At 41.5% G+C, this 21,920-nt stretch overlaps 1 protein-coding gene and 1 long non-coding RNA gene across 22 annotated transcripts in view; one reads left to right on the forward strand and one right to left on the reverse strand.

Moving 5' to 3' along the window:
• The window catches only part of LOC311439515, a 42,170-nt gene extending 32,471 nt beyond the window's left edge, over nt 1–9,699 (reverse strand). Inside the window, exons 1-2 of one of the 2 annotated variants that reach the window (XR_014694774.1) lie at nt 9,564–9,699; nt 2,720–2,850 (exon numbers count right to left, since the gene is read on the reverse strand). This is a non-coding gene — a long non-coding RNA (uncharacterized lncRNA). Of the gene's footprint in view, nt 1–2,537; nt 2,851–9,563 lie in introns of both variants that reach the window. The other variant, XR_014694775.1, reaches the window with a different exon arrangement.
• Nucleotides 9,700–9,782: 83 nt separating this feature from the next.
• Nucleotides 9,783–21,920, forward strand: part of LDB3 (LIM domain binding 3) — a 122,039-nt gene continuing 109,901 nt past the window's right edge. For 6 of the 20 annotated variants that reach the window (XM_084525268.1, XM_084525284.1, XM_084525285.1 and 3 more), the window contains exon 1: nt 15,835–16,041. In XM_084525268.1, the coding sequence (XP_084381394.1) occupies nt 15,949–16,041 (93 nt within the window). In that variant the 5' untranslated portion in view covers nt 15,835–15,948. The other 14 variants (XM_084525270.1, XM_084525271.1, XM_084525274.1 and 11 more) reach the window with 9 other exon arrangements.

A 21,920-nucleotide genomic window follows, 5' to 3' on the forward strand; every position in this document is an offset into this window, starting at 1 on the left:
ATAGTTTACATCTGTTTCTTCCTCCCCGCAAAGAAGAACCTGTTCTCAGTAACACCACAGAGCTTCAGCATTTTATTTTGTTAGGAATAATTAGGTTCAGCCACTAAGAATGTTACTATGACATATATGTTAAAAAAAAAAAAAAGTTGCTCAAGGGAACTTGCACAAAGCATGCCTTAACCACAAAGTAAATACAAAGCCATTATTCATTTTCCTCACTATTCAGCGTTCACTGTAACTACCACACATGTACAAGACAGTTCAGAGACAGCCACAAAAATCTGACACTACATGATTGGATAGCACAAGTGCTCCAATGTAAAGTTTCATGAAAGACATTTCCTGAATAGGCTGTGGGACACTTAGAGGCATAGTTACAATTACCGTATATTTTCCATTGACTAGAAAGATAGAACAGAACACCTGTACCCTGCCACAAAGTGCCATGCCTGAAGGTTCACACAGAAAGTGACCAAACACCTAATGTAAAAGCCCTTCCTTCAAAAGCCCTAGTACTTTAAAATGTACTATCCATGCTCAAATGTGCACTTTGGACTGGTATAATTGATTTTTAACAAATTTTTTCATATGCCTGAAGTTAATCACATGCATAGACATTTACACAACCCCTCAGGATACATAACTGAGAGAGTTAAAAGTACATTAGGTCTGTACCAAAAGTTTCTGGATTTTGTTGATGTTTTTCCAGTTTAGTATTTGCGGCTAACTCCATGCAACTGTATATTAATAAGTCTCCTAAGTTTGACACTTTGTAAAGCCAAGGTTAATACTGACAGATAACTTGTGCCGCAAACTGTGATTTGATGTAGCAAGAAGTAAGCACTTTGATAAAACCAATTCTTACAAAGAGGAGAAAGGACAGTCCTGCAACAATGCAAAGCTAGAATCAGACGTTGAAGATTTTATTTTTTGTGTTTTTTTCCCCATCTTTTATGGGTGACCTTGGGCAAATCACTTAATCATCTCATATGCCAGTATTTCTAGCTGTAAAATAGGGATAATATCCTCTTCATCACCATGAGGCTACTCTCTACTTTTGCAGTTCATTCCCAGATTCACAACTGGAAATAATACTTCTTTCTTCAACTGTTCACATTTTCATCTTTCACTACATGGTTATCAAAAAGTCTAAAGAATTAATTGTGAAATAATTACAGATGAAAGCCAGAGATTGTACTGGAGTGTATAAGGGATGCATAGTAATTCATTTTCTCAGCAGGAGGTACTCAACAGAAATAATTTAGACACTCACCAAGTTGACTTCAGTTACCACTTACAGGTATATTTTACTTTGTTACAAGAGTAAAGTAGAATCAGCACTTTAATGGTAAAATATAACTAATAAAAATCTGTATTATGCAATTGAGTACATTCTTTGAAGAGCCCAATGTATAATAATGTATTCCCTTGAGGAAACTGTATTACAAATCACCGAATCAAGTTTTTCCTCTACTGTACATAAGTTGAAAGAAAAACTATCTGTGGAGAAGGCACTGAAACAGACCTATGGGGAGAAGCACCTAATTTACAGGGGACAATTTTAAGTGAGAGATCCTTGAAAGAGGACTGATGCCTCATGGGTAAGGTTTCTGCTCTATTCATGGGCAAAAAATATCAGTGGGAAAAGGAAGTTATTGAAGGAAAAAATAGGATTATATTACTAAGAACTCTAAGCAGCAATTCCAGTGTCTGGAGAGCGTGGCTATCATTACAGAGCTCTGGATTCTAATGCATCTGCCCAGTGCTGGGCTGTGATTTTGAGAAAATTAGATCTCCATCAGACTTTGAGTAGTATTAATATGTATTAGACTGGTCATAGTTGTAAACACACAACTGAAGAACAGGTAAAGAATACAATATAACAGAACATTTCAGGTTATACCTCTCCCTGTATTTGTTTATATTAGACATATTATGAAAGTCCATTTAAAAATGAGGAAAAATAAGAAGCAGGTTTAAAAACAAACCAGGATATTTTTCTCTTTTTAAACCATAGGTTTCAGATCTGAATCTAGAAACTCCTTCTCAACACCACTACTCACCTTCATCCTGTTGCACCGGGTACAGAGAGTCTGCTCAGCTCAGTCCTCACCTAGAGATTCTTTTCATTTTTCCCAGTCCCAGCAGAGACCAGTCATCTCCTTGCTAGCTACTCCAGAGGGCAGGCCTTCACTTACCCTCTTCAAGGGCCTGACATGAAATAGTTGTTTCTCACCTCACCTCTCTTTGTAACCCTGACCTCTGGAGACCCTGTAAGCCCAGATCTCTGCTCCTTTTACCAGGCAGATACGATGGCCAAGATCCTCATCCATCACCCCAAGGACAGTCCTGGAGCAGCCCAGCCTTCAAACCCTCCTGGGTCTTGCCTCCCAGAAGTGTCACCATCTTCTAGTTCTCCCTAGTTCACACTTACAGTACCCCTTTCCAAGCAGTTCCCAATGTCCTCAGACACCAATACCATCATTAATTAAATACAGCCCCCTCCTGGCTTTTAAAGGAAACATGGATGCTTCTACCTTAGCATGTAACCAGATGGAATCCAGGTTTATAATAATCCCTCAACTGTTATTTAAAAATATGAATCCTTTTGATGCTGCTTGAAGTCTCTGAGTAACAGAAGCACATGTCAGAACCCTTTTAGTGTATTGATACATCTTATTTGAAGTGCTGTTTTCCAGATGCACTAATTAAAACTCACTTTCTGCTGCTGTTCAGCGAAGTAAGAAGAGTGATTAATCTTATGAAGGACGAAGTTGAGGTAGTAGCATTAGTCAGCTCTGTGGTAGGTCACAATCACTGGATAGATTACTTCTGAAAATCATTTCTCATCTGAAAAAGAAAAAAAAAAAACCTAACACACCAATTTTTCAGGTCCTGGATCATTATGTTCAATCAGATAAGAAATGGATCATGCAGTTTTAACAGTAAAAGCTGTTCACTTTGCACACTGCAGGGGTCATTTATTTCTTCCGAAGGAATTAAAAACATGAAAGCTCCATGAAACATCCTCTGAAACTCCATTTCAATAAATCACAACCATTTTAATTCCTGATTTACCCCAAATTGTTACTTAAGAAGATGGCCAAGAACAAAGGAAGCAAAAAAAAAAAGAAAACATAATTCACAATTTATCAAAATAAAGTGGCTGTAAAGTAGACAGAGAATCCTGAAGCATCATGAAGCACAATACCTTTGCATAAAACATGTTTCTCCTCTTTCCTATTGTAGGCCACTATCACCAAAAGGAACACGACAGTTACCATCTGGCGTCAGATTTCCCCTTGCTTCTTTCACTGACTCAAACCTCCTCGAGTTTTCTCATGTGTAGGACCCAGACCATAGCGATTTCAGAGAAAGGGCTAAGGAGGCCACAGCATGGGTTAGAGAGCTGTATCTGCCAGCTTCCTTTCATTATGCTGCCTCCTGAAATGGAAAGAATCCCCATCACAGCCGAACATGCTCCATTTTTACTGGGTCACAGCACAAAGGCAATTGCTTATTAGATCAGGTCATGAACATGGCAATAGCTTGAGCTGCCTGAATTACAGATTTTAAAAATGAAATTACTGCAGGAGTTTTCAGAACAATACAGCTGACTGTCCAGCATCATTGGAAACTATTTCTGGGAAACATAGGATTTGGGCTTTAGGTAACATCAGTGCATTTCTTTTGCTAAAAGCTGGCCAGGTCCACATGGCCTTACCAGCAAAGCCATGCAGGTAGGAACAGGGTAACACCAGTAAGGACTTACTATATAATACTTCAGTCTTATGGGTAGATCCTGATAGAAGCTAGGTTCCAGAGAAATGTAATTTCTCACCCACTTTTTAAGGAGGATTCTCTGAGAGTTGAAGCACTTCACAGAGATCTCAAACGAGCTCTAAATTTGCCAATTAACAATGTTAAAACAAAAGAAAACAAAAAGTCCCATGGCAGTAAAGCAACATGCCCTACTGAGCACTTTGTGTCTTAATGATTAGTTTCCTACTTAAGATTTTCACAATAGTAGTATTTCATCCCCAGTTTTAGACCTCTTAGGAGTGAAGAGATATCTGAAAAAGGATCCTGCTTGTGCAAGGAATATCAGCAACTGAAATACTTTGCATAAGTATTAATGCAACAGTCTCAGCTATTACATGCTCAGTGCAAATTACACTCAAAGTATCGGTTGATTTGACAAGTCAAGAGGACACCATGAGGTTTCTGTTTCAACATAAAACTAACTCATAGGCACTTGTCTTCCCTTGCTTCCTCCCTCCAAGAGGTAGCGGCTTGGTTCTACCTAAGAAACACTGGCTCCAGCAGAATCACTTGACTTCAGTTATAATTTGACTGTTATTATTTTACTTAATCTCAATTTGCAAGATCTCTTAAAAAAAAATCACAGCACATATTTCATTGCAACATTCGCTCTGCAATGGAAACTGGAACACTAACATAGGGTTTTCTGGCAAGTTGTACAATAACCTAACCTTTGAATTGCCTTTCTTAGAAAACTTTATGGCATGTCATTGTCATTTTAAACTTTTCTGAATTAATTCAGTTTGATTTGTCTTACTACTTAAAATCCAGCATGCAGCACATTCATTAGGGATCACATTGGCCTGTGGCAGCCAGCACACTCCCTCACCCTGCCCTTCTAATCTAGCCATAAGCCTCTGTAACTCTTCCAAAAGTATTACACCACATCTTGGCAATCCATAAATTGTGTGAGCAGCTCTACCTCTCATTGTTGGATAAGCCAAAGGGTTTAATACATCAAGTGCCTGTGCTTCTTACAACCAGAGATCGTGAATCCATACATACAGTAACGATGTGAACCATGGGAGTTAGAAGCTAGTGCTACTATAGCCCTATGCCACAGATGTAGCAGGAAATTAGGAAAAAATGCAAGAATGGTTAAGAAGATTGGCAACATGGAATCTGGGGACCAGTCATTCCAGGTCCTTAGGAATCTGTGAATCCTCATTTACTGCAGCAGTGATGTGTTTAGGCCTGTTATCCCTGAATGCTTTGAGTTCAGTTCCTCCGTTACTCCCAGTATGACTGAAAGGAGTAAGAAAGGAATGGACGAATGTGCAAATGAAAACTGAGATGACTTTGGTTACATCATTACTAAATACCTTAGTCCTCCTGTGAAGCTGTTCTGTCACTGTATTCTGTTGGGGAATTTGAGTACAGGCTCCTATGAACACTGAGTAACAAATACTTAGTTTTGCAGAGAAATCTCTTGTATAGGTTTATGTAGCAGGCAAAGCAGAGTGCTAGCATAAATGCACATGTACTAAAGGAAAACTTGTGTTCAGGTTTAAATCCAGTTTGTTCTATTTAATTTTTAATATGCACACTACTCCAACAATAGTTTACTCTGGTGTACCTGTTGAGGCACTGGTGTTAAACAAATATACTTTATGCTTCAAGGGCCAGGAAAATTTCTCTGGGATGTTGAAAGGTGGGGCACTGGGATGCTACCCTTTGAAACGCCCATATACCTGCAGTCATTCCCCAGTGGCTGCCAAGATTATTATAAAATCTTTAAAATTATCTTCACCCACAACTATGAAGTGGCCAAAGAATTATTTGTAAATAATTACCTCCAAATTCTTTAGTTTTCAAGGAAAAGTGGTGCTTGAGTGGTGCTTCCATTATTTGGAAGAGCCAACTGGCTCAACTTTCTCAGCTAAGTTTACCCTAGTCTTCAGAGGCCACAATTCGAATTGTTTCAATAAACAGTTAGGATGAGCTGAACAAATCATCAGATCAAGGCGCCAGGTAACCACACTGAACAAGGCTGATACTCAGCTGGCATTGCTTTGTGGTAAGCTCCAATGATAATCAGCACTGAGTGAGAGTATGGCATGAAGTCTCTCTGCAACCCTGACAATGCAATTTACCATGGTACCCAAGTTTATCTTTCAATAGGCAAAGCATTTACTCTGGGAGTGCTGCAATATTTTTAAGGTTTTGTGTAAAGGGTCCAAACTGTGAGCTTTTTTCCATAACAAAACAGAGGACTGAAGTTTCTGTTTTAAGAAAATTGCAGTGATGGATTAATCAGCCCGCAACCGAAAGTTGCAGAGAGGTATCAAGTGAAACAGACAGCAAGACATTCACAATACCTTGTCCTTCAGAGAGCGTGCATTTACACCTGAGTATTTACAGATGACCAGTGAGCTAGAATTAAGAGGCCAACATTTACTTAGATAAACTGAAAACAGACCGAATTTAAACTTGAAGAGAATTCAAGCTCTTCTTCTGTCTAAAATTGGACCACCAGATTTGTAGATACTGTGTAGGCATTCTGAGGCTGGACTGGCCCCAAGCATGAAAACAGCCTGGGTTATGAGTCAGGCTGCGCTGCTGGAGTCCTTCCCGCTGATGGCCCATCTTGAATTACCTCCTGGCCTAACTCTGCTTTGACCCTGTGCTGGGCATGTTATGCTACTAATGCAGCTCAAAGAAATGACAGGAACAGTCCAAGAAGGTTACCATATTGACAGCCTTATTTTTTAGCTTTGGGCAAAAATCAAAAAACCCACCTCATTTGGAGCAAAGATGAGTTGCAATGAGTTTGCCCTTCTATGTTGGCAGCACAAGGAACTTTGCAAAAGACTGAAAATGGGAACAACAGATCTCTGTCTTACAAGGTAGAGCCACACTAATAAGATGATTCTTATCTGAGCTATGCTTGGTACATTTCCCTAAGATCTTCTGTAAAATTTCTGCTAAGTAAAATAACTGTGAAGACCCAAAATACTAGATTCCTTTGGCAGCTTTTTTGCCAACGCCAATATCTAAGCTATAATCCCACATCAATTGGACTGTTACTGGATGTTCCTATAGTGTTTGCTTTAATGGAGTTCCTCTAGGCTTTTATTAGAGGGGAAGTGAAAATGGGGGGTTTTGCCAATTGATTTTAGTCACTATTGACGGAAGGAACAGACCACTGAATCTCCAGCCCCCTTACACAGCGTGTACAAAGGACAGTGCTAAGCAACAAACACAGTCACAAATGTAAAGGCTTCACTTACTGGAGCTGATGGAGTGCAAAGGCACCCCAGACCTGTGCTCTACTGAAAGTGAGCTCTTCTGTTGCAACAGCCACATCAAAGTCACCACAGAGAAATAACACCTACACAGTGCAAATCAGACTAAAGGTAATATTTTGTTATCGGTTGCAATCAAAGTAACAAAAGCTCTCAGAAAGCCACACTCATCACTGGCTTGCCACTACTTCTGCACTCAGAACTGTAACCCCTTCAGTGGCCAAGGGAAAGAGATCAGATGTCAAAAGCATTATCCTGGGAGAAAGCACATCCATACTTTGTGCTGCAATGTATTACTTTACTCGCTAATTTCCCTAACAGCATCACTGGCGAGGAACCCCTCAGTAGTGGAGGAGGCTAGCCTTGCTGAGGGAAATCATTCTTTTACTTCTCCATCTGCAATGGTTGTGCCTTCAGTTCACACTTAGTGCAACTAAATTGGGCAAACCATAATCAGGTATGAAATCACATTACAGGAATTTATGAAATATGTGAGGTGTGGATTTTTTTTATATTGTTTATTTTAAGAGGAAAACAATCCTTCTGTGACTGATCTGAGGCTGAACAGCCAATGAAGCAGCTGGGGAGACCAGACTGCGATTAGAAGGATGGACAAAAGACTTGAAGAAAGATTTGGAGAAAACCCATAATTAACCCTTGGCAGAACTACCAGAATTTCCCAAGAAAGGAAATAGCCCAGGCTGGGCTAAAACTCATGGGTCAAAAGTAAATCACATTGAGTGTCAGAGAAGACTGGACAGTTAAATCTTCAGTAAGTCACTTTCCAGAGCGCAGCTAGGCTTTTCTGCACAGGATGGCCTGCCAGCAGTCTCTAGTTTTCAACTGGTGATCCTGGAGGAGTTTCACAGAACTATTCCAAGACCACTGGTAGATCAGCAACATTTTTGTAAAACATTGTTTAAAATTAAAGTTTAATACTGTGACCAGTGCCTCCTAGAAAAAAGAGGATAGGGGATTCTGTCCCTCCGAAAGACCAGCACAAGCTGTCGGGAAACAAACAGTTTGTAGGCTCCCTTAGAGACTGCTGAAGAGGTTGAGCTCCCATAGTTTTAATTTCTCTGGCCTCGAGTGATTTAACTATCAATGCACAAGCTAGCAGATTCAACCTTGTTTCAAACAAAACCAAATTCTGAAGCAGAACCCATCAGCCTCTTGTCAGGACAGGACAACAGGCCAACCTGCAGTCTTCCTTGCCAGTGTTCTCCAGGGAGCAGATTCCAAGTTGTTAATGGTCTTGTACAGCTTCAGATATGTGCCTTAGATGATCTAACAGATCATCACTTTATTTATCATCAAATAAGAATAATGTCCCCCCTGTATGTACCACGTTTTCCAGCTAAGTCACCATTTCTGCTACTTTAACAGGTTTGCTCAACTGCAGGAGAACTACCTGTGATTTTGCAGCTTTTGTTGTTTAAAGAGGGCTTCTACAAGCCAGCAGACTTAATGAGGACTTCAACGGATGGCAGAGAGCAAAGGCTAACTCCAAGGAGAGCGAAGTGTGTATTTTCATCCTGATACTTGTTAACACAGATCCACTGCAAAACTCCTCTGACAATTACAATTCCTACCCCTTAAACATGCTACTGAGGGGCTGTGGAGGGTTTTAAATGCACACAGCATATGATGAAACTAGCACAGAGTACACAGAAGTGCCACAGAAGGTCAGATCAGGTTCTGCCCTCATTTATTTCCACTGAATCCTCCCAAAGGGAATCAAAGCCCCTCAGTGCAATGGTAGCAACGTGCACAAGATGGAGGCTTGCAGCATGGTAAAAGCGCTGTTCAACGCTGAAAAATTAAACAGCTCATCAAGTTCTGAAGCTCTTGTGGCAGAAGGGGAAAAGATCCCAAGCTCTTTCTGACGCACTGTCTTCGGGATCCCACAGCGACCCGCCGGGCCTGTCCCTGGTGCTGAAGGGGCCGTTACGCCGCGGGCACGCGCCTCTAACCACGCCCGGCCGCGAGGCAGCGCCAGCCTGTCGGCTTCGGGGAGGGTTTTGTTGTTTTTATTTTATTTTATTTTATTTTATTTTATTTTATTTTATTTTATTTTATTTTATTTTATTTTATTTTATTTTTTAACTCGGAAAAGGGCGGCTGTCGGCCAGGCGCAGCCTCCCGCGCGTTCAGCCGGGCGGGCTGACACGAGGAGGGAGCCGCTGACGAGGCCGAGGGTGAAACCGGCCCCGGGGCTCTCTGACAGGGGCTGCGGGACACGGAAAGCGGGCAAGTAAAAAATAATAATATTAATGATAGTAATAATAAATAAATACATAAAACTCCGGCACAGCGGAGAAGGCAGCGATTTGCCACGTGATCCGGCGGGGAGGAGGCCGGCGGGTGGAGGCTGCAGCCGAGCCCCGCCGGGGGCGCCCCCGCTCCCCCCCTCACCCCCCCCCACCCCACCCCCCGGCCGCCATTTCGTGCCTCGCCGCCTCCCTGCGGGCAGCGGCGCCCCCCGGCCGCGAGTACCTGCTGCCCCGGCGCTCGGCTCCCCACAGCCCGCTGCCGCTTCTCCCGCTCTGCCACCACGCCAAGAGGCGAGCTCAGTTCACAGCCGGCCGCTAGGAAGCGGCACGGAAAGTAACGGTCCCCGCACCCACGGCGGCTCCCCTCACGCTCCTCCCAGCCCGGCCGGGGGGCGCCGGGCACGCTCCGGGGGGCGGCCGCCGCTTGCGGGGCTCTCGGGGGCGGGCGGTGCCGCCGCCCTTCCCCGCTCCCCTCAGCCCCGCTGGCCGCAAGCGCCGCCCGCTGAGGGCCCGCGGCTCCCGGTCGGCCCCTGGAGTTACCGGTTGCGCCCCGCCAGCTCGGCTCCGACGGCCGGGACAGGTGGGTGGCGCTGAGGGAAGGCGAGGGGCCCGCCGCAGCCGCAGGGTGGAAAACGGGAGGGCTTGTGCTGGCCCAAGAGGAAAAGCGCCTTTGGCGAGCGGAGGGTATAGGGCGGCAGCCCCTTGCCGCTGTTCAAACTCTCCCCGTGGAGGGAAAGTTTCTGTAGTGGGAGGTGTTGCCCAGGGGAGGCTGTGCTGGGGAGGCAGAAAGGAGGTGAGACATCTGGGGCAAACCTAGCTTTGGGGTGCCTTCTTCGCTGAAGAGGAAATCCTGCATCGCTGCACCTGTGGGCGGGCACGGAGGGGGGCCCTGCCCCACCGGGGCGGTGCCGGGAGCCGTGAGGAGGGGGCTCTGGGGTGGCGACCCCACAGGGGCAGCGCGGGGTGCCTCCTCTGAGCCGTGCTGCCCCCCCCAGCGTGCCGTGCCCAGTCTCCGGCTCGCTGGCAGCGAGCCAGGCTCATAGAAACCCTGTGACATAGATGTCAGCTCTGGCTATGGCCCTGTGGAGCTGACAGCGATCTGCACGAAGCCTCTCTTCAGCCCTTTTTCTTTTTCTTTTTCTTTCCTTTTTTTCTTTTCTTTCCTTTTTTTTTTCTTTTTCTTTTTTTTCTTCTTCTTGGGTCTTTTCTCTCAGTAAGCCCAAACTGTTGATTAGGATTCCCTGCAGCATGGCACAAATTAGAGTCGTTGCAGGGTTGCTTTTCTGGTTTCAGCCCGGAGTCAGGCGAGAAGAATAAAAACAAAACAGCAAAGCACGTTGCAGCCTTTTTTCTGGTTCAAGTACCTGCTTTGAAACTGAGCTGCATTTTAATCCAGTTGCTGCTCTTGGTTCAATTAGTGACCTAAAGCTGGTAACCTCAGCACTCTGGCTCCATAGGTAAAAAGGAGTTGGTATAACGTTTACCTAAACAACAGTTGTTTGGGTATTCTTTCTCTTTAAAACAAACAAACAAACAAAATCCTTTGTATCTTGGTGAAGTCAGTGCCACAGAAGCATGAAGTATTACATGCTGTAGTGGGTGCATTTAAAAAACATAACTGAGATGCTGATAAGGCGAGAAGTTTGTAACACACACTGAAGTCTTTTTGCAATATGGGGGTGAAAGTGGCAGTAAATAGTCTGGACAGGTGAGACTTACTCCCTTCCCAAAGCAGCTTCTTAGTCTCTCTCCCCCTCTCCACAGGTGTGGTTTGCAGTTTAACATAGTTTCAAAAGTCATAAAATCTTCTAAAGATGAAGGTTGGCTACTCTATGGTGTATATTCACTCTTTTTTCATAGTAAAAGGAGGCTGTAGCAGAGTAAAAAAGAGTATTTAACATCAAAAATACTGTTTTTTTTTTGTTTTTTTTTTTTTTGTTTGTTTTTCTCTGTAATGGTGAAAGTATTAATGGCAAATGATCTGGAAGTGAGAGTAAACTGCAAATTCAATGAGCTGGTAAGGTGATATGGGCAGCAGCAAAGGGCCAAACAGAAAGTGGTTTGAGCTGCATTTCTGAAGGCTTTGTGTTACAGAGAAGGGAGATAATGTTCCATTATGCTGCTCTAGCTGTCTCCCTAAGAATACTATATTCTGTTGGGACCTGAAACCGGCATGTGAAAAAGATAACAACAAAGCAGAATTTGCTGAAGCCAAGGGTAGAAAATTTAGTTTCTGAAGAAAGTACAAACTACAAGACTTAACAACTCGACAGAGGAACTCAGAAAGAAGTTCTGTCAGAGCAGAAGGATTTTGATTGAATGGGTGAACAACACTGTACGTGGAAGTAGAAGGAGGAGTAATGGAACTTAGTTCAGGCTGTAGCAGTGAAGGAAGGGAGATGGCTATGAGCTCATTGGCACTGTAGAATAGTTTTGCTTTGGAAGCAATAATGATCTTGTGCTGAAAAAAAAAACCATTGATCCCAGGAGTTACTTCTATATTCAGTTTGACATTGTCAGGGTAGGAATTAAGAGTTAAAAATGTTTTCCATTGACGACGTGTAGAATTTGTATATATTTGTATCGAACTCTTTTGTACTGATTAGCCAATATACAGTAAATACATGCTATTTTGTCCTTTTTTCTGGTCCTTCTTGGTGAAGGTCTTTTTATCAGCAAAGAAGTGATAGCATTTCTCTGCAGTTCAAGTATTTTGCTTGCCCAAAGAAAACGATAAAGGGTTATAGCAACCATGACCTCGCAGGTGTCTTTCTGTGCACCAAAGCACACATTCTGTTGCAGATCAGAAGACAAATAAACTTTCAAGCAATCTACTTCTGAAATGACACGAATGACACAACCTTGCTGCTGCAGTAGCAGTAATTCAAGGCTCTCCCAGGAGCACATCTACCATTGCAACTAAAATACATGATGAGTAATGCAGCCAGCCTAACAAAGTGGTAGCAACTTGAACAATTGGAATTTCCATGACTTGTTTCCTTTCATCTTAGTTTAGCATTGACTCTAGTGGTTTTTATTTCATTCACTTGATGGCTATGCACTCCCAAGCGTGCAGTTGTAGCTTTCCTAAAGTCTTTTCGCTGTAATACCACATGGTCTCCTAGCATATGTGAATTGTTTCCGCTAGTGTAACGCCTCTGACGTTTTGGAGGGATGGCTCTGCCCAGGCTCTGCGGCATTTGCTGGAGGTTGCAGTATGCTTCTGCGCGCAGAGCTTGCTGGCACCGCGGGCCTGTGGTGCCTGGTACCCATCCAGCTTCCTCACAGCTGCTCCTATCAGTCACCTGGGGACAACTCTGGGGGGGCTTTGTGAGCTCTGGACAAATCTTTGTTTTGCTATCTGAAGAGAAAATGTCACCTGGCTCCTGGAATATGTTGTGTTGTGTGTTGTTGTTTTTTACCTTTAAATATCATTCCTCACACCAGTGGCCTCATTTGACTCAGCATAGCTCCTGTCTGAAGGAAGGGAACTATACGCACGTCACAGGTTTTGACATAGCTGGAGAATGTAGGAAAGAAGGCACCCCAAGAGAAACAAAATGCTGTTATTTGAGCAAACAAAAAGTGATTTTTGGAACAGTCTAATAGGTGGTTATGTAAAGCAACTAAAACCTAATCCAAACACCACAGGCTTCTGAAAGCAGGAGGGTTGTCTACTATGTATACTCAGTTCATTTCATCCTCAGGTTTCCCAGAAGGTTTTGTGGAGGTTTGTGATGGTAGCTTTGATGGCACAGTACCTGCTGCAACAGTCCAGTTCCCTGTGTTTGCTCTGGATACTTGACATGGTGAGCTCACCTGTGTGTCTCACCTCTGAAAAGAAGGCAGGATTGAAATAATCACCTGGGTGGATCACTGGCTTTCTGATCTGCCTGTAGCAGGATAAAAGGCAGACAAGACTAATGCTAAACATCCCCTCAAGTGAAGCTGTGACTGCAGCTCTAGCTTCTTTGCTGTTTGCAGTTCTCCATAATTAAATGTGGAGCTTCCTGAGGGCTGGCAGAGGGGAAACAAAAGCAGGAGGAAAGGACTTAAGCCTGGAAAAAGAAAACTGTGTACCTGATAGTGGTTGCATGGACACATGAAAGAGGTCCTGCTGTGTCGAAAGGCAACGTGGGCCAGGATGCAGGCACATTCCCTGCACTTTCTTTGTAAAAGTAACAAGCTGCGCTGAATGTTTCTGTGGACACAGACAGAAACCAAGGCAGTAGAAACAAGTGTCCTCAGCTGAACATGTCATTCAAATGTGAGTGCCCCTAATGAGATTACCACTTTAGTTACATAGCACCCAACCCAGCCTGAAGGATCTCACAAACCCTTTCACATGTCCTAAACTGATAAGCACATGGCATGTTGCGGATGTCAAAGTAGGATAGAAGCACATAGTGTTTGATTAAGCAGCATTTCTGTTTCTTAATGCTTAGGTCTGTTCAGCTTGCTGTGTGTGCAGTTTTATTCTGTTACAGTTCTTGCCATTTTTTAGTTGGTTTTTGTTTTTGTTTTTCAAATGACTGAAGATTTAAGTACAGGAAGGTAGAATGCATGGAGTTCATCGTCCATATAAATGTAACCTCTCTTCTAATATTTTTTTTTTCTATAACACTTTCTTTACTAGTGAAACGATGGCTTGTCATCTTTGTTTTACTCATGTTTTTCTTATATTTTTCTGAACCTTTGAAATGGAGCCAAAAAAAGGCACTAGAAAAACACAGTGAATTCGTAGAAAAAGGAGAGGAATAGTGCAGTGGAAATTTCTCTTGTGTCTGCCTGTGACCTTTTCAAAAATAATAATAATAATTGAAAAAAAAAAGCAGTATCTGAATTAAGAGGCCTACAGGATAAATGAAAAGGCTGCAAGTGGCATGGTTCAAAGTGCAAAAAGTCCTTTTTCTCCCCCCTCTAAGTCATCATTCAAACATCACTGTTTCTGGCCTCATACAGAGATAGCTTACAGACGTAGTTCATGTAAACATGTTCCATAAGTATTTGTGAGACTTTAACCTTTTTTCTTTGAAACTGTGTCTTGCTATGGTTTTGGTTTGCACCGGTTCTACTGTCTGAGTCAAACCCATGTGAATTTCTGTGGTTTGATTTGGACCTTGGACTAAAAAATGTGGTTATGTGGTATAGCCTACAGTCTGTGGAGCATAATTATTTCCTTGTACAAATGGCTTTTCTGCCACTCTGCATGCTAAACAAACTAAGACGTATGTGGTTTTGAAAAATTATTGATCAGCTTCACAGATAAAGGCTGAGGCCATGATTATGTTTGCTCTCTGTAGTTTCACCATCAGTTTTCTGTGACATTTTAAGATGGGTGCATGGGCAGACTGGCACACTACCAAATGGAGCTCCCTCACTAGTGCATTGTGTGGTTTTGGTTGTCTTTTTCATTATCAGAGGAGAGCCCGTGCTTGTTTTTCACCTTAACGTAATGGGAATTTCTTTGTAATGTGAGGGTGAAAGCAAGGGTGCTGCAGAGATACACTTGAGTGCTTCTGGAGCTCCTGCACATGTTAATGACTTGAAAGTGGTGAGTGTTATTTAAAGTTCATAGCTTTATCCTAAGAGCAGAAGCTGTTTATCTTTTTAGTTCTGCCAGCAGCTTCTCCCCTTCCCTCTTGTTCTCTGTGCTTTAGTTATTCCCAGTCTAAGGCAGAAATGTATCCCGTGTTACCAAATAAGGGTTATAACGTTTTTTATGGAACACTGAACACAAATTCTATATAAACCATGAAAACTTATGGAGTGAATTGAGGAAGCAGCTAGTTAATTGTATTCTTAATTGTCATGCCTTTAGAAGACTTGTATCAAAACAGTATGACAAGTATGTGATGAAACTATGCTTATTCTATTGAAATTAAATGCTGCTTAGAAATAGCTCATACTTCTATATGCATTCCAAGAGAATACATTTTAATTGTCCCTTGAGAAAGTGTAGGCTATGGAAGCAAGAGCCAAAAATGAAGTTATGAAGTTTTTTTGTCATGTGCGTAGTAGGTACTTATTTCAATTTAATAGATCAGTGTCAGAGAAGGTAAATACACAGTTTTGGTGTTTTATTTCTGCTGTGTATGGAAAGGTGTGTATATATATATGAAAATTACAACTGGTTATGTAAGTGTTTGTATGTAAGAAATTACAACTGGTTATGTAAGTGTTTGATAGATTAGAAATGAGATTTGTATGTTTGGGATTTTAGCATGGGATTCTATTTGCATGTTTTATTCCAAATGTGTTTTGCCCATGAAGTAACTGAACATGAAGAGGGTCTTGAGAAGCCTAGAAAGATCTGTCCCCCCCCTCCCTGGGGGCTATATTAGACCTCTGAGTCATGAAGTCTTTGCATAGTAGGTGTCTGGTTACAAACCTTTTATGGGCCCTACTCAGCTGGGATATCAGCATCTGCATTATAGCTCCCATCTATTCTTAGGTGATATCCCAGCACGACTGAACAGGCAAGGCAGAAAGAAAATTGCTGTCATTATATAAAACTCTGCCCTCTTCTTACTGTGTCTTTTCACCCCATCACTCTACCCCATCCTTCTGTTCTGCAGTGTCCTGGTGCCTTGTGAAGGAGGTACAGGATGGCTTACAACGTGACTCTGAATGGACCTGGACCATGGGGCTTCCGACTGCAGGGGGGCAAGGACTTCAACATGCCCTTGACAATCTCCAGAGTAAGTGAACAAAAAGCCTCGTTGGGCTTGTTTAGGTTTGAAAGTAGCAGTAAACTAATTGTATGTACACTCCAACCTGGCCAAGTAAAATAGAGGATCTTTGCAGCTAGGTCTGAACAAAGAATCGGAGAATATAATGTGGACTCCAAATACACAAATTCACAGCACAGCCTGGCATTGATGCTGTCTCAGACATTTCTTGTTTGTATATTTTTAAGAATGATGATGCTGTCTCCTTTTACATGAGCTTCCAGTTCTATTTTGTATGGTGTTGTCTCTTTTTCTACTGACAGGAGCCTCGCTGGTGCTGTTTTGGGGGAAGAGAGTAGAACAACTATGAATGGGAATACAAAATAGTACTTCTAGAAAGTAATTATGTAACTGCTTGTCAATATGTAAAGTCTAGGTCTGTTCAAAGTGGGCAAAGATAAGGATATATGTCCATGAAAATTAGGCACGTCAAGCAGAAGATAGTGCTTAAAATGCAGACTTAAATTATGCAGAAGCCTTCCACTTGTAGCTGATAAACAGCATGTGACTTAATAATTAATTACCTCATGTTGATTATAGATTAGCCCATTTATTTTCTAGCCATCTCTTCCTCCCACCTCCACCCCCAATAAATTGGTTTCTTAAATTTATTTATTTTTTAAACTGCGGGTCACTGTAAAGAAATTCAAAATCATTCCCTTTACTATTTTCTGACCAAGCTAGATAGTTCTTTGTAACTTCTGGTTTGGGAGATACCTGCTTTATGCTGCTTCCTACAGCTTCCTTCTTTTTTGTCAGTCTCAAATCTATTCCAGAATGTTTAGATCTTTTAGAGATGTCTTTGTTCTTCCGCAGACCACCTGCAGAAGGCTTATTTTGCAGAGCAATGACAAGAGAGGTTACTTACATAACAGTGTTTAAAATGAATACCAGAATGATTTAATCAGATAAACAAATAGAATGCAAACAAATGGTCTGCTCCAGTGGGGGGGAGCCACCTACACTGCTTTGAAAAGTTTTTTTTTCATAATGAAACAACTAGTCTGTTGAGTTGTAGGTACCAAACTGAGATCCCTGCAGCAATTGTGATTCAGAGTCATCTGTGAGCTTCTGCAACCTTAACTATCCTATTTCATATTTAAACTGTAAAGCTCTGTCTTATTTGATCTCCCTTACTCTAATATACAATATTCCTTTCTCCATAGAGACATATTTACCTTAACACTAAGTCCTATAATGAGATGACCATTTCATAAACGCTTTTGCAAAAGCAGTCTTTGTTCTTCTGTAATTGAAAAGGAAGCTGTTCTGTCTGTGTTGTAATGCCACACAAAAAAAAAAAAAAAAAAAAGAAAAAGAGCCTACAAAAAAATAAATCTACTTCGTACGCTTGTATAAATTTCACTAAGATTTTTGGTATTTGGTAAATAGTTTTGGTATTTCTTTATTGCACCCAAATTAAGTACGGAGAGGTACCAACATACTTCTGTAGGCATTTTCATAACATTTTGCAGCCTGCACTGTAAGGTGTTGATATTTTTTTATAAGTAATTCAGTCACAGAGTCTGCTATTCAACATCTGGGGCTATGGCACTTACACTTGCAGAAATGAAAAGACAGTTCTTTCAAAGCGAGTCCATTGTCACAGGTTATGATCTCATAAGGTACGCTTCTTGTGCCTGAAGGCAATGTGATTCTGCTGGGGCCTTTGAGAATCGTGTGATGAGCAGGAGTGGAACTGCAATGGTGGGATTCACAGGGGTGGGGCGGAATTACCTTTTCACACAGCTGGATGAATTTCTAGCAATAGAAGTATCAGAAAGCACTGTTAAAATCTTTTGAAATTGTTAATGTTAAAATGTTGTGAAATCTTCCTTGGTGAGGCCCAGTTCTTAGCTGAGAGGATTGCTTTTGGCTCAGATTGGGTTTTGTAGCCTGCCTTAGGGAAAAAGCAGGCATGCAGGAATGAACATAGCTTCTTTTAGGGAGGGCTGGAGTAGGAGCGAGTTGTGATATTTTTAATTGGAACACAGTGTTAGACATGGCTTTTGCCAAAGAAAAAATAGACGTTTTAAGGACATTATCATCTTTTACATGAGTATATCTTCAAATAGATCAGATATTCCCATTATCAGCAATTTACAGTCATAAGTGAGATGAGCTTTGTACTCAATCATAATTGCTGTCTTATGGGGAAAGAAAAACTGCTTAAATTTCCAAGGTATTCATGAGGAGAGAGGAGTCAAAAACAAGTGGAGAAGAGTTAAGGTCACTCTGCAGTTTTCACACTCCTTTAACAATGGAATCAGAAAATAATCTGGGAAGACTTTAAAGATATTTTTCTAGTTTCCACCCCAGAAGCCATCCTACCCTCTAGAACAGATTATTTCATCAGATGTAATGGGCAGGTACCAGAGGTAGGAGAATAGCACCTTAGTGCTATTCTTAGTGGCTATTCTTAGTGACTCTTAGTGAAGCTGAGCATCTGTCACTCCTACTGAAGTGAATGAGACTTGCAGGTTGTTGGCACCGCTAAGAGCTGACACAGGTGGCCTGGTCATATGTGCAAATCTGGTCTTCCAAAATTAATGTGGGCAACAAAGCAGTTTATTTTCTCCTACTGCTGGCATGAACTGTCTGAAGCGAGCAGAATTAATTTTATAGACCTAATCCTGCCTAAGAAGGCTTTTAAGTATAGTTCAAGTGCTGTATTGCAGTGTTACCTAAGGTGGCGTGATTGTACATGGATAGATATGACAGCAGAATCTCTTTGTGTATTTGTGAATAACAGCAAACTTTTCTAGTAAGACAGACTGGCTTGCAGGTGATGCAATGAGCCGAAAGGTATGCAGAAATATCGCCCAAAACAATGCAGTAGCTTATGATTGGTACATTTACTGTGATTGTCCAGTCAGTTTTTTGTTTCCTAATAGAGAGGATTTTTTTAATGTTGCCTGGGTTCCAAATGAAAAGTCAGAACCTGATACCAAAGGAGACAATGTTTAAACAAAATGTAAGAGAACTATTTTGGCTTTATTCTGTTAAGTTAAGAAGTAGTTGGAATCTGGCCGTGATGTAAGTGCAATGAGGAGAAATGGGAAACACAAATAGGAAAAGCCTTCTTAAAAAGATGCTTTTACTAGCACCTTTTCCTGATTATGTCCTGTCTTTCCTCCATTCCCTAGAATACATATGTCATCCTTTCATTGTGACTGCTTTTCCTTCAAGGAACTATGTGATAATATTTATTCTGTACTCCCATTTGCTTTATTACGTATCAGGTATCAGTGCCTTACAACAGGCAAGTGATGGGCAAAAGGATTCCTCCTTGGCTTTTTTATTCTGTGCTTGAAGGCAGGGAAACCTCAGGTGCAAGCAGGAAGCATTCTGCTGCTGTCATTTGGATAGCCATGTGGTGAATATATATTACAATCAGAAGAGTGAGCTGTACCTGCATTGATTGAACTAAGGACATTTAACAAGCTCATTTCAAACACTGAGTCCATGTCACGTGTTAAGCAGCCATGTGTGGTGAATCTAATCACTGAGCAGTTATTGTTCTAGAGCCAGAACTCCAAGTCTTTGTTTCATCTCCAAATGTGAAGTCCTTCACAATCCCCAAAGCCACTGATTAGTATTTAAAATCGTTGATATTCTGTAAAGCTAACAGGTAAGTCTTGTCTTCTAAAAGCCTTCCTTTCTAACTCCTGATGAATAGAGATGTTTCCCCTTTTTTCCCAAAAAATCTCAAATGACTTTGAATCAACTTCTGAGAGTAGGACTAAGTCATTGGACTTGAATATAAAGACTGTCTTACGGCTCGATAAACTGTGGTAACTTCTTAGCACAGATGGTTTCACATTCTTCCTGTCTTCTACAGTTTAACTTCAAATAGTTCCTTGTGACAGGGAAATGAAGTGCTTCCAGCGCAGCTTTGAAGACCACTCCAAAATTTTCTTATCTGTAACACAATACCTATTTTGTGGGCATCAATATTTCTTTGAGATGATCTGTAACTTTTAGATCACTTCCTGAATGATCCAGTCATCCCATGAAAAGTCATACAATTCTGACTTTTATTATGCATAGTCATTTGTTGGATGTACAGATGTGTTGGTAACATGAGAGAGCACTAGTTACTTGATGCTCTCCAACTATTGCAATCCAATTATGGTGTGTTTACAGCCACAGTTATTGGAAATGATTGCATTTCGGTGAGCCTTAACTCTACAAGTAACTCCTAAAACCCCTGGTTTGGTACTGTTTATCTGAGGTATTGCAGTAGTCAGCATCCACGCTGTGAGTGACAATACGCTATAAAGGGCAGTTGTTTGATATGGTTGCATCTCTCATCAAGCATAAGTGGCAGATCTGTATTGTACTAGGAGGGAAAGAGCTAATGCTATAGCTGTATTCTGTTTCTCTGGCCCAATAAATACCATGGGTTCAGGGGCCTGGGGATCAGAACATTCCTGGGTACTGGGCTCTCCATTCAAGGCTCCGCTCTGAATAAAGCAGAGCAGAGATTTAAAGCTGGCTGTTCTGGTCCTCTGGGAGGTAGGGCGGTAGATATTCTGAGGTACACAACTTTCCTTATCCTGACCACAAATACCCTGCAAGGTCTGAGGAGTAATCACAATGGATGTTTCATGTAAGCTGCCAGCTAACTTATGCGAAGGTTTGTTTTTTAACCAACATGATTTTTTGGGGAGGACACAAAGCAGTTTCATTGTAAGATGTCCTCTTTTCCCCTCTGGGTAAGCAATCACGATGTAAGTAAGAAGATTTTGGTATCTTCCTTTCAGAAAACACTCTGAAAAATCCACACGGCTTATTGTTGCATCCTTAAACTCAGGATTTCCAGTGGAAGAGTCTTTACTGAAATCTCAGCATCATGATGCAATGTGATTTGAATGTGTATTATATTCAAGTAACTTTCAGGAAGGGTATGGAACTAACGGCAGCTCTTGGTCTAATGATTTTTCCTTTAAAGCAGGGATGTGTATGGAACAAAAGGCAGCCTCTCTTACCTGTTTTTGTGCAATTAAAGTAATACTAAATACTTAGTTTGTTGCTGAAAGCCAGGAGTATATAAATAGTATTATGTACTCCACAAAGCATCTCTGCAGACATTATGCATAGCTCTATTTAAGGTTCTGTTTCTCAATTCTGTCTGTTCTGAATTTCAGGGGACACATTTAGCCCTGTTAGAATGTAGGCCAGATAAATACGAATAATGGCCTGTAATAGCTGAAGTACTAGCTTAAAGGATGTTACATAATAAAACCTGCTGCTCTCATTGTTCTGACATAATATATAACCAGTGGGTTTGAAGCCCTTTCTTTTTGACCTGCCAAATGCAGCTGTTCTCTTTGTGTTGCGGCTGTGTCTGAATCACCAGTGCTGGTGTGGCATTATCTGTAGGAAAGTTCAGTGTATGAAATAACTAGACTGAATAGAATCTATGCAATTACTAACTTGGTCATAAATACAGTCACTATTTCTTGATGGAGAGGAAAAAAATAAATAAATTCCATAGCGACTTTTCGGCTTTTTCCTGTAAGAAAGGAAAACATAACCTTTCCCTGGAATAGGAAACATAATGTTAAGTGTGTTAAGAAACTTGGGCCCCAAAATGCTAAGAAACTGAGAAGCTCAAGAGTGGGGATAACGATAGTTATTTTATTTCCTCTTTATGGAAGAGGAGGAGTTTTCTTAACCTAATGAACCTAACAAGTCCACAATTCAAATGAGTTTTGTTGCTTTTTATCTTGTTTTAACATTTAAGTGTTCCCTGGCAACTGGGTATTCTGGTGTGACAAATTCCTCCGCCTTTGGGTTAGAGTTAATTTAGTTGTGAATATCGTTGATGTAGTATTTCAAGAAAT

This window comes from Aythya ferina, assembly GCF_964211825.1.
Source record: "Aythya ferina genome assembly, chromosome: 7".
NCBI lineage: Eukaryota > Metazoa > Chordata > Aves > Anseriformes > Anatidae > Aythya > Aythya ferina.